Source organism: Felis catus, chromosome A2 (assembly GCF_018350175.1).
Source record: "Felis catus isolate Fca126 chromosome A2, F.catus_Fca126_mat1.0, whole genome shotgun sequence".
NCBI lineage: Eukaryota > Metazoa > Chordata > Mammalia > Carnivora > Felidae > Felis > Felis catus.
The window spans coordinates 111,850,080-111,867,593 of NC_058369.1; the positions used below are offsets into that span (position 1 = coordinate 111,850,080).

At 37.2% G+C, this 17,514-nt stretch overlaps 1 protein-coding gene across 1 annotated transcript; it reads right to left on the minus strand.

Moving 5' to 3' along the window:
- Positions 1-15,062: 15,062 nt before the first annotated feature.
- Positions 15,063-15,711, minus strand: FERD3L (Fer3 like bHLH transcription factor). Its single transcript, XM_019826099.2, has one exon. It carries the CDS (start codon positions 15,709-15,711, stop codon positions 15,217-15,219), a length of 495 nt encoding a protein of 164 aa, XP_019681658.1. The 3' UTR covers positions 15,063-15,216.
- Between the last annotated feature and the right edge of the window lie 1,803 nt (positions 15,712-17,514).

The window sequence follows — 17,514 nt, forward strand, 5'->3', positions numbered from 1 at the left end:
TGTTTAATTTTCTCTTTGTCATACATAGCCACTTACCTTTGTGACAATGAGGGATGAATAACTAGAACTGTAATACAGAGTAACACATTGAAAGCCAATTACTAATGATATAGGAACACTAAAAAGCAACACAACTAACTTGTAGCAGATCAGCCAGAGTTTGAAGGAAAAGCAGATTTATAAAATAGTATCGTCTAAAGAACATCCACAAAATCAGAGACATAATAATGGCCTTAAACTTTAAACTGATGAAGAAAGTATTACAAAGTGTATCTTCTGACATGGAAATTCTCCCAATGGTTGGAATTTTATTTCAACAGAACCTCTATTTCTGAATTAAATGTCATAAATCTGAGAATTGTATTCACTTTTGCCACTTGATCCGTTTGGTAGTAAATTTGTGGTCAGCCTCCATGAAGTTTCCAGCCACCCTCAGGTTCATAGTTCAGGTTAGTCTGAGTAGTACCCTTTCCTTTTAAAAGATTCTTCTTTGGGACTTGTCCACGCTGTCCTATTGCAGCTAGGACTCAGCATTTCTGACCTTGGTAATGCTCTTGACATTGTTTTGGGTTTCTTGGCTATTACATCATAAGTTGGCAAATTATATTTTACGCCAGAATTGTAGAGATACAAACCAGCCTTAATTTCAACCCAGAAGTCGTGTTTTTCTTTTGTGGAGATGATGAAATAAGTACCTTTATGAGCAAATTTTCTCTGTTTTAAGGTTAAAATCTCACATTTAAGAAGATCCTCTCAATTTAATTTTAGTTTTGCTGAGGAGCAAGAAAATGAAGTGAACAAAAAGAGAAAAAACCTGAAAGTAACTCTGTCCAGTAGGACAAGTGTAGTGATACCCAGTTTGACTAGTGGGACAGACCTGCCAAAACACGGGATAGATGTATCTCATGCTTATATATTATGCTTATATCTATGCTTATATCTAATGCACCTCCCTTTTTGCTGTTCCAAACATCATAAAGATGATAAATATATATAGGATACTTTAGCTGACGGTATACCTTATGGTTAATTATGAATCAGTTTGTAATGAAATGAATCGTGTGAAGGAAATATCAAGGATTATGTGATCTTGAGGTGGTAGCCCTTTTGTGATAGGATCAGGCAGTTGGAAGCTATACCTTTATGTCACATACACCCACGGATGTATTTCTGAAGCATTTAAGAAAACAGCCCAGTTTAGATGGAAGATGCTATTTCTATCACACTCTATGAACACAAAACAATAATAATATAGAAAATGAGTGTAAAGGAATAAAATACAAATTGCATGGAATAGAAATTATCCCACTAGCAACAAATACGCTATTGAAAGATGGTATAAATTGAAACCATTAGGAACTGATAGTAATTCTTAATTCTTCAGTCTATGCTGTAACCAGCTGGACACACAATGAATGCTGGGTCACCTTTGTAAGGAGTATATGCTATTCTTCAGCTAATTGACAGAGGCATAGAGCTATATAATGGCAACGTTTGTCACCATTACCTCCAGAGAAGGAGACAACTGGGTCAAAATCTGGCTCTACCACTGTCTAAGCTTGGACAGGATATTTCATTTAATTTGAACTTAATTTTTTTATTTGTAAAGCATATAGTAATATTCATCATAGTATTTTGTAAGGATTGGATGGCATAGTATATGTAGGCAGCCAGTGCATAGTAGTTGTTCAATAAATTAATTGCTGCCCCTACTGGCTTGTGGTCCTCACTCAGTACTGTCTGCAGTGGGGTGGAGGAGCACTAAGTCAGGTGAGGAGTCTACAGGAGTGCCTGTGAAAACTGAGTCCAAACACTAGCTAAACAAATAAAATGGGAATTATCGTTCATTATTTTTCAGTTTTCCCTTTGTGTTTCTTTTGACTAGTGGTGAAGATAATGGAGTTGGGGAAGAGTAAGTAAACACTGTTGTTTTTGTGATCTTTTCTCCTTAGCGTTCACCCAAATTTTCATAGTCTTGATGACTGATTAGGTTTTGACAATTAACTGTGAACAAAGAAGAATTGTAAATATGGTGTAACATGCATGAACCAACGAACGGTGTTTTATTTTGTTCGAATTAGCTCTCTAGGGGCTAATATGACCATATTCTAGGTATTAATTTAGCTTATGTCGCTCCCACTGAAACTGTTTTGGTTTCTATGGAGACTTTTGCTCTGGTTTACTGGTATATAACTATTTCCTCACCTTTTCATTTCCTGAAATAGCACCAAGTACAGTATCTAAATTTTGACTAATATAAATCAAAGCACATGCTTTCCTTTCAGTAAAGTCCTCTATTTCAACATGTGTGCAAGATTTTCCTTTTTAATGCATTAGACATCTGTTATTGCTAATGGGGATAAAATGTCACATGTTAAAAACAATAAAAGTTATTAAAAGCAGTGCAAGTTTGAAATATTTTGAAATTACTTGTTAGAAATGTACTTTTTTTCTTTTAGTGTATGGCAGTTTTCAAACGTGAATATGAAAAGTCCATGAAAATGAATATGCATATGAATATGTAAAGTTTTGGGGATCACACTCACTTGGTTCTAATATTAATCCTTTTAAAAAATGAAGTAAACATCAAATGTCAATACAATATGTACCTTCACACACACATGCACACACACTCATATATGCATTGTAATTCCCATGGGGCTAAATAGGAAGCAAAATTGTGGTACTAATTGTTTAAAAACCAGGAATATCATTAGAAATAAGTATAGTTTACTGTAGTTATTTTCATTAGGAGTGTATTTGTGTGTATGTGTGTGAATTGCGGGTGAACTCACCTGTTTTTGAGAAGGCTCACAACACTGTTAAAATTTCCATTTGCATTTTCCATTTCAGTGTCAATAAAATTGAAGTGCATATTTGTGAAGTACTTTTCCTTTTAGTTGTTAACTCTGTGTATTTAAAGGTAAATTTAATCCCTATCTTTCTAATTAATTTCAACTTCTCTTGTATGTTGAGGGTCAATGTCAGAATACTTGTTTTATTGAATACAGATTTATAATAGAAAAGCCCTCTTTTCCCAAAACCCAATGATTGCATTTATATAAAACAAAACAATAACTGGGAAGCGAATCAAGGCTGTTAGAGATCAGGTTACTGGATATCCTTGTAGGGAGAGAAGGGTAGTAAGTGGAGGGAAGCATAAGAGGGGCCTCTCATATGCTGATAATGTTATGCTCTGTAGTATCCAAAGAAAAATATTACAGAATATCATGTCTAAGTATGTTAAATATCTAGTTTTAAATGTTTTAGTGTTAAGAAGGCAATAGTTCTCATTTAAGTAACACCATCCTGACATACAACTAGCAGAACTCACAAATTTTACTGTGTGGCTATTTTTAACATAAAATAATTTCATTATTTTTATGTTTCTGTTTTGATGACATTTAACAGTTCTCTTAAGAACTTTCAATTCTGTAATACAGTATTGTTAACTATAGTTGTCATGCTGTATATTAGACCCTCAGAACTTATAACTGGAAGTTTGTACCCTTTGACCAACATCTCCCCATTTCCTCTGCTCTGCAACTCCTGGCAGCCACCATTCTACTCTATTTCTATGATTTTGGCATTTTTAGATTCCACATATAAGTAAGAACATACAGTATTTGTCTTTCTATGACTTATTTCACTTAGCATCATGTCCTCAAAATCCATCACTTTGTTGCAAGACAGAATTTCCTTCTTTTTTTGTGACTGAATAGTATTTCGTTGTATGAATATCCCACAGTTTCTTTATCCATTCATTTGTCAGTGGACACTAGGTTGTTTCCATGTCTTGGTTATTGTGAATAACGCTGCAGTGAACACAAAGGGTGCAGATATCTCTTCCAGATAGTGGTTTCATTTCCTTCAGATAGATACCCAGAAGTGGGATTGCTGGGTCATATCATAGTTTTATTTTAATTTTTTGAGGGCCCTCCAAGCTGTTATCCACAGTTGCTGTACTAATTTAGATTCTCACCAACAGTGCACAAGGGTTTCCCTTTCTCCACATCCTTACCAATGATCATTATCTCTTATCTTTTTGATAATTGCCATTCTGACGGGGTGTGAGGTGCTATCTCATTGTGGTTTTGGTTTGCAATTTAATGGATGATTCATAATGTTGAGCACCTTTTTATGTACCTGTTGGTCATTTGCAGATTTTCTTTGGAAAAACGTGCATTCATGTCCTTTGCCCATTTTTAATTGGATTATTTGTGTTTTTGCTGTTGAGTTGTATATATTGTGTATTTGTATATTTTGGATATTAACGGCTTGTCAGATAGATGGTTTGCAAATATTTTCTCTTATTCCATAGGTTGTCTTTTAATTTTATGATGGTTTCTTTTGCTGTGCAAAGCTTTTTTTTGTTTGATGTAGTCCCACTTGTTTTAAAATAACGTTAGACTACAAAAGATTGCTAGAAAACTGGAAAAAATACAAGCAAGTATAAAAATGACCAGTTTTCCTATAGCATATATAAAATGAACATTTATATATATAAAGATATGCATGCATGCACACATATATTTACACATATTTCCATATGAATACTTTTTCACATATCATTTATTGGATTCATCTTCCCATAGCACGGTCTCTTTTGTACATTACCCATAACAGTTTAAAACAAGGACTTATATTAAAGGTATCTAGGTTATTTTCTCAATTTTGATGTTATAAACAATACCCAGATACATCTTTTGTAATCTACTCTTTGTACATAGTATTGATTATTTCCTTAGGCACCAGTGAAATTTCCATGAGCAAGCTGTAAGAATCCACAGAATGTCCCTAATGTTATAAAATCTGGCTTAGATCTTCCCAACTAGAGCCAAAGTTCAGAGAGCATTCTTGAATCCTTTATAACGCCTTTCTTGATATGGTAAATTACCTGAACTTCAGATAGTCTTGAATCTCTCCAAGAGGAAGTAGCTCTGCTCCCAGGGAAAATTCTGTTTTTCTCATTGAGTAAATGACCCTCATCTAATCAGTGAGTGTTCTGTAGGTTTCCTGAATGGCAATTCCAGACACTTTCTTTTCTACAATTTACTGGCTGCTGGTCTTAGTAATTATATGCAGGTCTGATATACTAATGTGGAGCTAATGTTCAGTTGATAATCGGAGTAATTTTGGGGCTTGTTTTCAATATATGTAAAGACAAAGATGCCCACTTGAATTCTGCTGACAAAGGTTAGAAAAGTTCAACAATCATTAATATTAGACCATGTGAAATATTAAGGAAAGAGATGGCTGTTAGTAAAAAACAGTAAAACTACCAAAGTATGGAGAAGGAAGACAAATGAAACCATTTTTAAGATTTGAGCTAGTAGTGAAAAAAATTTACATATGTACCATCCATTCTAAAATACATGTGAAGGCATTCTAATAAAAATACTTTCACATGTGTGCATGTTTGCATGCATGTGGCTCATACAACGGGAGAGGGGTTATAACCATAGAGAAGCTCTGAGGATGTCGTAGTTAAAGACCATGAGGTTTGGACTGAGATATTTGGATGCAATTTGGGAAAATTTTTGTTGTGTTTTGTTGTCTAATACTTTTGAGTTCTGGGTATTTTTCAGCCTTTTTCATGTTAACTTAAGAAGCAGTTGATTGAATTTGATGAAATACAATATACGAATAAGGGTATGAAATTTAATTTGTGGTTGTGTCATCTTGAAAAAAAGTGGCGTCCAATATGTATATTTTAACTGAGCTCATCTGCTCTAATTTTAATAAACTTCGATGAGATTAAACAAATGAATAGTGATGAAAGAAATGGTATGGTATGTTCAATAAGATCTACAATTAACAAAACCACTACTTGTCAAATGCTTGTTAACTACAGTTACCACATTTTTTAGTAAAAAATATGAACCCATGGTGAGAATGTTTGAAACTGGGTATGTTTCCCAAGTCAGAAGAATTTTAGTAAGTTTCAGGAGGCCCTTTACCATCAACCCTCAAATAAACCATTTGAAGCTAAATCAAAGCTTTTGAAAGGAACAAGATATAATTATCCTTTTGTCTTTCTATGCAAGGAAGAAAAATTATTAAAATAGATATAAAAAAGGTTACCCATTTTTATTATTTTATTTTATTTTATTAGAGTTACCCATCTTGTTTTAAATTTTTTATTATTTTATTTTAGAGAGAGAGAGAGAGAGAGCTCAATCAGGGGAGAGGGGCAGAGGGAGAGAGGCAGACATTCTTAAGTAGGCTCCCCTCTCAGCGTGGAGCCTAATGTGGGCCTTGATCCCATGACCCTGGGATCATGACCTGAGCTAAAATCAAGAGTCAGACACTCAGCCAAATGAGCCACCCAGCTGCTCCTAGAGTTACCCATTTTTAAATGTTGAGAAATTATGTGTAAGTTCAGGTCAACTTTATCTTTTCAAAAACCTCCTATTTAAATTGCCGGTAAGTTTAGGCCAGAATATTCAGAAGTTTTTCAAAGATTTTGTATAAATCTACTAGCATCAGAGTGAAAAAAAATTATGCGAGTAAGGAGGATAAAGCCAGGCACCAAATCTTCAAAAAGTGTAAATGGCAGAAATAGCACAGGATGATGTCCCAGAGTGCACTTCTAGATCCAGCTTCCCTCTCTGCTGCTGCTCCCAAGAGGGGCCTTTTCTCTTTTCCTCCCTGACTGTCCTCAGTGGAAAGCAGGTGGTGGTCATTTAACCTTCTTAGGTGCACAGGGACTCCTATGTCCCTCGGGGAACCTAAAACAAGGCATGACCATGTACTCCATTCCTGATTATGCTGAGTTCCAGATTTGCATACTTCCTGTTTGTCTAGATCCGATCAGGTATAAATGCTTGGTAATTGAAGCAGTCCTACACAACACCACAGCTTTCAAGTTGAATTTGCTCAAAAATAAATCCCAGAGGATATACCAATAGAAGTATCAACTTTTCATATAAAAAGCTTTATATGCAAATTTTAGAGGTTATTTAGAAATGTAGGGTTTACAGTGGCTTTCCTGGCAGATCAAAGATTGTGATTACATGTCATGAACCAGAAACTTTGCCTTTAAATTTCTATGCTTTAAAAACAAAATTAAGCAAAAACACACTATTCTGATGGCAGATTAAATTTGCCACAAATGCCATGCTATTTAAAAGACTGATTCTGTTTAGGAGAAGCAAGACAATTTATTATTGTTCTTGTGTGTGTTCTCTTGAGTCCTTCTAAAAGGCTGAATTGTCATTTTTCTCTGTATACACATTGAACATTGAAATAGCATGAACAATAATAATAACAGCATTCCCTAAATATTTACTTTGTATGAGGCACTGTACTAAGTACTTGATTTAACCCCTCTGATACTTTAAATAGTTCTGGATTTATTACTTGTACTTTACAGACCAGGGTAGGTATTGAAGCCCAGACATTTTAAGTGAGTTATCTAATTTTGTAAGTGGCTCCTCCAACACTCAAATCCATACTTGGGAATGTATTTGGTCAAGGAATCCAGAATCAGATACTCAGTTCTTGGCTATGACCTCTACCGGTAGAGTCCTGATTTTCATTCCAGGATACACATAATACCATGCACAAAACTTGTTTTCACTTTCATGAGACCCTTGAAGAAAAATTATAGAACAGGACATGAGTCAAGTATATGTGAATGTCTCCCTAAAATTAATGATAATTTACATTTCTGAGGTGCTCTATAGGTTCAAAGAAATGCCATAGTAATTATCTGATTTTTTCATTTTTTGTTTTGAAATAATTATAGATTCATGGGATCTTACAAAGGTGGTACAGAGAGATTCCATGTACCCTTCACTCAGTTTTCTCCATAGGTTACATCTTACATAACTATAGTACAGTAGCAAAGCCAGGAAATTAACATTAGTGTAAAAAGACAGTTTTATGTCATTCTGTCACAAATGTGGGTTAGTGCAACCACTCTTGCAATTAAGATATAGAACTATTCGATCAGAAATTATCTGATTTGAATAAATGCACACTGTTGTGGAAAATATATACTAAACTGTAATATCTAGGCTGCTGATAAAATAAAACTTCTCTGAATGAATTCTGATCACTTTTTCTCAGATTTAAAGTGACTTACTTATGCTTTCTTTTTAATATACATGTTATTGCAGTAGCACATTAAAGGAGAGGGTTTTGAACTCTCTGTTCATTTGTTGGGTGTGTATTGTTTTACTTAGAAAGATACATGGACCAAGACTAAATGCTGGCACTCAAGTATTCCAGGAATAAGGAAATATTGGAGAATTTAAAAAAATCTGATTTTTTTCAATTCATTTAAAAGTATTATATAATGAGTTCTGCTTTTTTCTATATTATACGCTCATGTATTACCATTGGTGGTAAAGGTGATGCTTTGTTATAGAACAGTTCTTTGTTGCCATAGAACTGGGAGGGTTACGATGATAATGGTGATGATGATGATGAGTATTTTAATAGTAGTTACCATTTAGTGAGTGCTTGTAAAGCATTTACTCTGCCTACATAATTCAGTCAATCCTCATAAGGGCCCTGTTTGCTGAATATTATTATTCCTAGTTTAAAGATGAATAAACTGAGGGTCAACAAATTTAAGTAAGTTGTACTAGCTTCTAGAACATGATGTGATGTACTTGAAATTCAAACTCACTTCTGTCAAATTCCAAAGCTTGTGTTTATAATCATTATGTTCATCAAAAGAGTTTTGTCTCTTCTTTTCTGGCAGGAATGCACTGAAGCCACTAGAGGAAAGTTGTGGCTTTAGAATGTCCATGGAAGATTATTTCAAGGCCTCTTCAAAAACTTACACCAGTAGGTCACCTTTCCAGTTTCATTGTGGAGACTGTATCCCTCTGGTACATGGTAGACCCATGTCCACGTTTCTGATCCTCAGTAAAGATAAAAATAGTTTTTTTATTTTTACCATATCATTTCTACTTAAGAATAATAATCATATATTCATTGACAAATAACCTCAGCCCCTAAGAATTTGGTCTCAGATTCTTGATGGGGTGTAAATCTTGATTGAACCTGGGAAAGTTATTTAACTTCTCTATTCCATCGTGTCTTCATCATTACTAGGTGATCATAATGTCTATATCCTAAAGTTATTATTTGAACTATGTAAAGAACTCAACTCAATATAAGTAAGCAATACAATAAATATATGGTTACATATATTACTACTTATTATTATACATATTATTACTTCATCCAGACCTAAGAATTCAATTATTTGGTTTTTCTCCTCGAAACCGTTTCTAGCTTCTCCAATATTTCACTAAACTATGGGATTAAATATAGCCAACATTTCACTAAACTGTAGGACTAAATGTAGTCAATTAGTTCAAGATATGATGAGTAACAAAGACAGCTTGTGATTTTACTAAGTTTTGGAGAAGTCAAAAAATTATCTGCAGTAAAAACAAATTGTGTAATCATATCCATTCATTCGTTCATTCAAACACATGTATGTGATGTTGTTGCCTTTTATTGTTCACCAACTGTTTGATCTATTTCCAAATTCTCATAGATATTTTCCTCCCTTTTGAAGACTGGAAATTATAAAAAGCTGTCTATAACAGCTGCTTTGAGGTCATCTATGTTTGCTGACTGCAGGTGGAAATCTCTTTCACAGGACTCTAAATAGAAGGTGGTAAAATTTGGCCTTTGAGGGAGCCAGACTCTACTAGCTTTTTGTATAATTTATCATCCACAAAGTGTGTTAAGGTGCTTTTGATCTTTGGAAACAATATCTTTGAAAACAATGTGTTGCTTATATGTGACCATTGGTCCTGTTTAGGTTATCTTGGTATCATGCTGATTTTAATGAGTGAATGAATTTTTAAGATGGTACACTGATGACTCAATTTAATAGAGGGACTCTAGATCATGTTAAAATCCAATTGGGAGGATCAAATGAGAGGAAGTATGTGAATGGTGCTTTGAAAACCATAAAGCGCTAACTAACCATAAGTCATTTTATTCTGATAATTTCCATCATATTTATTAAATTCTTGGTTTCACTGAATATTAAAAGTTCTATGCTTTCTGCAAGATTGAAGGTGGAATTCTGCCAAATATTAACCATAAAGAGTGTTTTAAAATATGTTCATACTATTTTTTGCAATTATTTATATTTCTTTATGGAATATGTTTCAGGTACAGAACTAAAAATTTGGGGTCACAGGGAAGATTGTGGAATTTTATAGGCTTTGGTTTATAGAGACTTGAAGTCTTTTTCCATCTTTCTGGTATTTTATTCATTTCAGCCTGCATGGATTTTTTTCCCTTCCTTCTCCTCCTCCGCCAGGTTTGGTTTTGAGCTTTGGATTCAAAGAAACCCCAAAGTCAAAACAAAATGGTCAGAACTGCTGACTTTTGTTTTGTAACCTTTTTTAGTTCAGCATTCACAGGAAGAGAGGGCGCTGACCAGAAACTGGGACTAACTTCACCCAAAATGTTGGCAAAGTTCAGAAACCTTTGAGTGAACTTGCACCAAGATATAGATATGTACCAAACCTTTAACACTTTTCTATTTTTCATTAAAGAAAATTTAATGAAATGTCACCCTATAAAAAGGAGATTTAGTACTTAAAAATTCAACATTAATCTGCCAGTTATTTTTGATCAAAATAAAATAATTTGCATTTTGTATTAAGTACAGTCTCTTAGTTTTTCAAATTGCAGGTCCATTTTGAAAGCCTACATGTGAAATGTACTCAAGTGTTTTCATTACCTTTGAAATTTTCTTTGAAGATTTGTAGTTAAGAATAACAGTTATGCTAAACGGTGCTTATCAAATTTCATCTCAGAATTTTTATAGTTTTGTTATAAACCTTCTACCACATTTTTTTAATAATGGAAATGCTGACAAATGCAATAATAAATGGCAATACAAATCCTAGGATCTTAATTGTATGTTCATGCAGAAATTATGCATAAATACTAACATAATATTTGATTCAGTTTTCACTGCTACTTTTGCCAAAATCGGCTTTCACATTGGGCAGTTGTAAAAGATGATCATCCTGAATGGCTGCCTGTTGATGGCAAAGGCTTCTGATTTTTACTTTCCTTGGAAAGTCTGATTATGTCTTTCAAATATGATTTCATTTAGATCTTTTTTTCTTTGGTATAAATGTCTAAATACTACTAGTAACCTGAAAATTATGGGGAATTTAGTTTGAGACCAAAAGGCAGGTTTCAGTCAGTAAATTGTATATAAATAAATTACCTCTATGCAATGTCTAAAATGGTATTTAGATACCAAATGTCCAAATAACTTTTAGATTTCAAAAACATTATTAAGAATTTCCAGAGGTAATTGACATTAGGATTTTTTAAAACTGGTGGAAAGTATTAAAAAACCAGTATCTACTGATATTTTATTGGTGTTGGTTTAAAAGATAAAGAATAAAACAATGTTAACATAGGTTACGTTATACTAAAAACAGTTGTGTTAAAACATACACTGACAGGGGCACCTGGGTGGCTCAGTTGGTTAAGCATCCAGCTCTTGATTTTGGCTCAGGTCATGATCTCATGGTTCTTGTGATGGAGCCCTGGGTCAGGCCCTGCACTGATGACACAGAGCCTGCTTGAGATTCTCTCTCTCCCTCTCTCTCTCTCTGCCCCTCCCTGTACTCTCTCTCTCTCAAAATAAATAAATCAACATTTTTTTTTAAATTTTTTTTCAACGTTTATTTATTTTTGGGACAGAGAGAGACAGAGCATGAACGGGGGAGGGGCAGAGAGAGAGGGAGGCACAGAATCGGAAACAGGCTCCAGGCTCCGAGCCATCAGCCCAGAGCCCGACGCGGGGCTCGAACTCACGGACTGCGAGATCGGGACCTGGCTGAAGTCGGACGCTTAACCGACTGCGCCACCCAGGCGCCCCTATAAATCAACATTTTTTTTAAAAAAAATACAAAGTACACTGACAGATGATAGCTGCACCTGTGGTGAACATAGCATAATGTCTAGAGTTGTTGAGGCATTCTGTTGTACACCTGAAACTAATGTAATATGTGTGTCAACTAGGGTAAAAAAAAAAAAAAGAATTAAAAAAATTAAAAGTATGCTGAATTTATGGATCTAAAATGAAAAGAACTGAAACGGTCGCATTGCTTAAGAAAAGTTGAGTGTTGAGATTTGGAGGTGTAGTGGATTCATGTTCAAAATGCAGATGACTTATCTCTGTGGATAACTTGGTGTAAGAAATAAGTCAACCCATTTCTCTGTGTTTAAAATCCTTGTTTGGCTTCAAATTATTCTATCAGTACAATGATTAAGAAAATGCCTTAAGTGACTTTGCATTTTAGAGCAGCTTCTAAACATACAAAAAATTTACAGAGAACAAAACCTCCATGCGATTTAACAGACTGAAGAATTGTGGGCATAATTCTTCTGGTAATAATGGGGAAATCACTATTTGGAGGCTCTTTAGATTTTATTTATGTGCTGAAGAACTATTCACTGTAAGATATTATGTGCTTACTAAGAACGTAACAAAATGGTCTGTAACATGAGGGAGAGGATTAAGCGTGATGGATGCTTGTATTTACTCTTTAGGACCCAGTGGTTTAGAGGTCCTTTGTCTACACGCATTTCTTTCTTTAATTTCTGGTTTTAAAAAAATGATGATTCCTGGATTTGAGCCATTTTTTAAAAACTTAGCACTCGTAGATTTTTTTTACATGATGTTTAATTCTCAGGGGGGCTGTAAGGGGGAGAAATAAGGAAGCTTCTGCAAGTTCTTTTAGTTTTGAACTCATTCACACTATATGTAAAATGTTGACACATTTTTAAAAAAAGTATTAAAAAATAACTGAATAAACATGAGGTATTGATGGAGACACTAGCACTCCATAAGAAGATAGGGAACAGAATTCTGTTTAATGAAAAGTTCAGAAATAATTATTTTTGTCAACATATTGAAATGAGTAACTTTAAATTTATCTTTAAAAATACAGATATACTGGCCTCAGTAGCCAAAAAGTTGTCTAGAAAAAGAAGTGGAAATGAGTAATTTTATTTTATAAAACTGATACAGAGGTCATTGTCTAAGTTTCAGTTTATTTTGTAAAGTGACAAGAGAATAAAAATACACTCCCTAATTTTGCTGGGTGTTTTTGTTTTTTTTGTTTTTTGGTCTTACCTGGTTACATTTTTTTCTTTTACCTATTTATCCTGACGTTCCTATGGTAGAGGTGGAAAAAATCCTAGTGAAAAGACACAGTCAAAATAAGAAATTGTCTCTGGAAGACAATTAGAATTAGTTCTGAAATGACAAAATTTCGGAACTAATTCAGTTCCTATAGATAGGAGAACTAGAAGAGTTTTAAATGCAGACACTTGAGAGACAAGTAAATCCTGGCAGTGCTGGTGGGAAAGAGTGTGGACTGGCAGAACCTACCTGGAAGGCAATCTGGCCATTTGTAGCCACAAACTGAAATGTTCATTTGATGAAGAAATTTTATTTCTTATACTCTAATATCAGGAAGTTATCACAGGCAGACAAGACATCTAGAAGAATGCTCTTTGCATTGCCATTTATTTTTTAAAAAGGAAGTATCTTAGCTATGTACCTGTAAAGGACTGGCATTAAGCTGTGATACATCGTTATGACAATAAAATACAGTAATCAAATTGTGTTTGAATAATATTTAAAGTCAGGGGGGAAGGGCTCTTTCTATACTGATGAGTGTGGGGAAAGATCAGTATCCAAAAGTACCTCAAATTTGTTAAGCATATTTAATTCATATCTATACAGAAAAAAAAGACTAGAAGGAAATAAAAATGCTAACTATGTGGTGATGTGGAGTGATTTAAATTTTATTTACTTTTTTAACTTTTGTTTTCCAAACTTTCTAGGATAAGTATATATTAGTTATTAATAAAAATATTTCTAAAGGTATGATAGGGAGAATGTGTGTGTGTGTGTGTGTGTGTGTGTGTGTGTGTGTGTGTGTGTTTGGGTGCACAAAGGTGTGTCAGGTGAAGTGGCAAAATAAAGAAATACGGAATTTGCAGTTGGGTGGGCCTTGTTCATTCGGATTCCTCTCCTCACTTACCTACTCCTATCTGAAGAACCCCAGTTCAGGTGTTAGCAGGTTGCCCAGAAGGAAGAACCGTGGAATGGCAGAGGATCCAAACTGAAGATGGGTCCTCACCTTGGTCCTGCTTCAACCTCCTCTCCATCACACACATATTTGCAAAGTGGAAGCATGCATCTCCTCCTCTGAGTTTTAATTTTCTTGTTCCTAGTTGTGACTAGAAAGGAAGCTGTCTTCTCTACCTACAGATAAAAATGTAAAAGTGCGCGCTGAAGCTGCGCCGAGCCTGGGAAGACCAGGTCCTTTTCCCGGAAGCGCAGGGGAAAGTCCAGCTCCGCGACCAAAGCTCGCAGCCCAAGATCCTGGCAAGCCCAGGAGCGTCCCCGCCGGTAGGACTGGAGCTCTCTCCGTCCTCCTCCGAGTTCGAGCATCAGTCTCCGGGAGGAACACCAACAAGGTTTCTGGTTCTGCGCCTTAAGGCGAAGAGAGGGGAGAATGATGTCCCTTGTAAGAGGTCGCTTGTCCCCTGGACTTCCGTTCCTTTTCACTTCCTTCCTTCCTTCCGTCTCTCGACAAGCCTAAGAGGATTGAACAAGAGGTCCGGAGTCCCTCGGTCTCCCAGGAGACCCTCCACCCTGCACCCCTGTGTCTGTTCCAGGACCTACCTAAGGGCTCGGACGGGGAGCTGAGCGGAGCGCCTGCACAGAATTGGGCAGCACAGACTGTTGAGGCAAAAAAAAAAAAAAAAAAAAAAAAAAAAAGTAGGAATGTCTATTTTATTACTTTTTTTTTTTTTTTTAAGGTAAAGAGAAGAGTTTGGACTCCGTAGAAGGCCCCTAAGTCTACAGTTTGGGGAGAGGATTAGCTCCCCACCCACTAGGCCAGCAGAAACCGCTTCTGGGCTGTCGCCTCAACAGGCCCAGCGAATTCTACCTCCTAAGGCGCCCCAGGCTCCTTAGAAAGCAATCGCGTGTATGTTAACTCTCCGGCTGCCACTCTTCTCGATAGCTGTGGGGATTTCTCAAGTCCGGACCAAGCTCCAGAAGGCCAGACTTTCTGTCTTAAAGAGTCCCTCCAGGTCTCTCGGCCGCACCCTCCTGGGTCCTGATGCACCCCCAAGCCCGCGCACGCCCACGAGAGGAGGGGACAGACACCTCCATCCCACCCGGACTCAGCCGGTTTCCTTCTTTTCGAAGCTCTCCAAGAGCTCGGTCATGAAGGAAATGTAGACGATGGCCAGGCGTAGGGTCTCGATCCGGGACAGCCTCTTCTCGTAAGCAAAAGTGGGCACCTTCCTTCGCAGCTGATCGAAGGCCTCGTTGAGGTTGAACATCCGCTTCCTCTCGCGGATGTTGGCTGCCTGGCGCTGGGCATAGGTGATCACCCTTTTCCTCTTGGGACGGCCCAGCGGGGACGCGCCTCTCCCATGCTCCTCTTCCTCCTCCTCCTCCTCCCCCTCGTCTACTTCGCCCTCCTCTTCGGGATCCTCCTCCTCAAAGCGTGCCAGCCTCCTGCGTCTTCCCTCTCGGAGCACAAGGTCTCGGTCCCCAAAGGGAACCCCAGGTGCGAAGTCGCAGAGGAGTGGGTGCCCCGGGGAGGCCAGGGACAGGTCTGCGACGAAGTCCAGCACGGTGGCGTCCACGCACCTCTCTGGATAGGCCGCCATCGCGTTGCCTTGGCCCTGCCTCTCATCGGTTTCTCGCAGGGAGGGGCGAGATTCTGGTGAGGGGCTTCCTAACAGCTCCCAATCTGATGCGGCACCATCACCGAAGGGCCAGGGGAATTAACATTTATAACCAAGCTGATAACAGGATTAGTGGCACCGATAGGGAAGGCTCTGACAAAGTCCGTCCTCTCGAAACTGATGGAAAAAGACAAGCAAGCTTGAGCGCGCTAGGGAATCTCAAAGGGATAGGCCTCCAACGCTGAGATCCTTTTCGCTCGCCACCTGGGACAGTTCCTTTTTGGCAACAACCCCCGGCTCTTACCTGCTGTGCTTTTTGTGTGTCTCCTCACCCCCGCAGCCAACTAATATTCTTCAGGCTCCTTATCTCATGTAGCTCTTTAATTTAGCTTTGGATTTTCAAAGCGAGGATGTTTTCCACCGCTCTGGCTTCTCCTTGGCTTCAGAGTAGAAGTCCCGAATCTTGCCACCCGAGGCTGCCAATGGGTCTGAAACAAGTGCATGTGCTTTTAATGATGTCCTGAAGAGGGGCCCTGTCTGCCAGGGGTCGAGGAGAGCTGTTTGTCTGGTATCCCAGTGCAGCGGCTACTGAAAGGCAAGATCTTCCATTAGCTTAAGTAAGCACGGTAGGGGGGGCCGAGAGCGCATTCCCCAGAGTCGCTGTTGGAACCGGCTTTCTCCTTCCAGGGCATCTAAACGGCTCTCCTGCCGCGTTACAAACCCTGACTTCCAAAGTCTGTTTTGTTGTAATCAGCCTAACAACTGAGATACTTGACTTTCCTTTCCCTACTTATATCCTCCTCATGTAAAGTGGAAGATTTTAATTCAGGGGAAAATGATAATGGGGTGGGGGGGGAAGGGAGCTCATAATATTTTCTCCCGAGTGTGCTTAATTGTGTAACCCCAGCGTGGCGGGGGGGGGGGGTCGTGGGGCAGAGCAAAAGCAAACACTCGCGCCCCAAAACAAAACAACTTCAATCTCCTCTCAAAAATGCGATTTACCCTTTGATAAAGCAATAAGTCGATCGGCTCACTCTCTGTTGAGAAGTCTTGCAATGTTTAAATTGCCGCTCGGTATTTGTGAACAAAGATAAATCTTCACTTCCATCTGGGTCATTTTCCTCATTGATTTGTACTGCCCTACAGGACTTACCAGTGGAAACTATGCTGTATTGAATTCTATTTAAGGGAGATTTTAAAGTTATCTTTATATCATATTTTTGAGACTTAAAGATATTTGAAATTTGGTGTGACGAAGACAAAATTTTACTAATTTCATATTATCGCTAATATTTTAACAAAGAAGTGTTCATTTTTCCTTCTTTGCCAGTAGCTATATTTATTTAATTATTCGGCGTAGGGATTTTTAAGAAGACACAGAAGAGCAGAAAAACATGTTAGAAAATTGTTTTAAAGATAGGTTAAAAGAGCCTAAAAAGACGAGTAAAGAGGCGCCTTGGTTCAAGAAAAAATTCCTGAAGACATCAATTCCTATTAAGGAGGGAGTTGTATGACCGTTCAGTTAGTACATTGGACAGCTCCCAGAAACCGCCTATTTCTAACAGGTCAGCACAATTCCTTTTCTTCCTAACCTCCCAGTTTGTGCTTCTAGATACTATTAAAGCAGTATTGTTGTGAATTCTTCTTTTTCTTTCATTCATTTTTTAATACATTCGTCTCTGTGTTCTCTCTTGTTCTTTTGTCCTTTAGTTGATTTTCTTTTCTCTTGCATTTATTTTTCATGCTCCAGTGTGCATTGTGATAACTCAGGCAGAGAAGAATTGA

Excerpts from the sequence above, each read along its gene's own strand:
- FERD3L (XM_019826099.2), bottom strand. The coding sequence starts at position 15,711 with ATGGCGGCCTATCCAGAGAGGTGCGTGGACGCCACCGTGCTGGACTTC.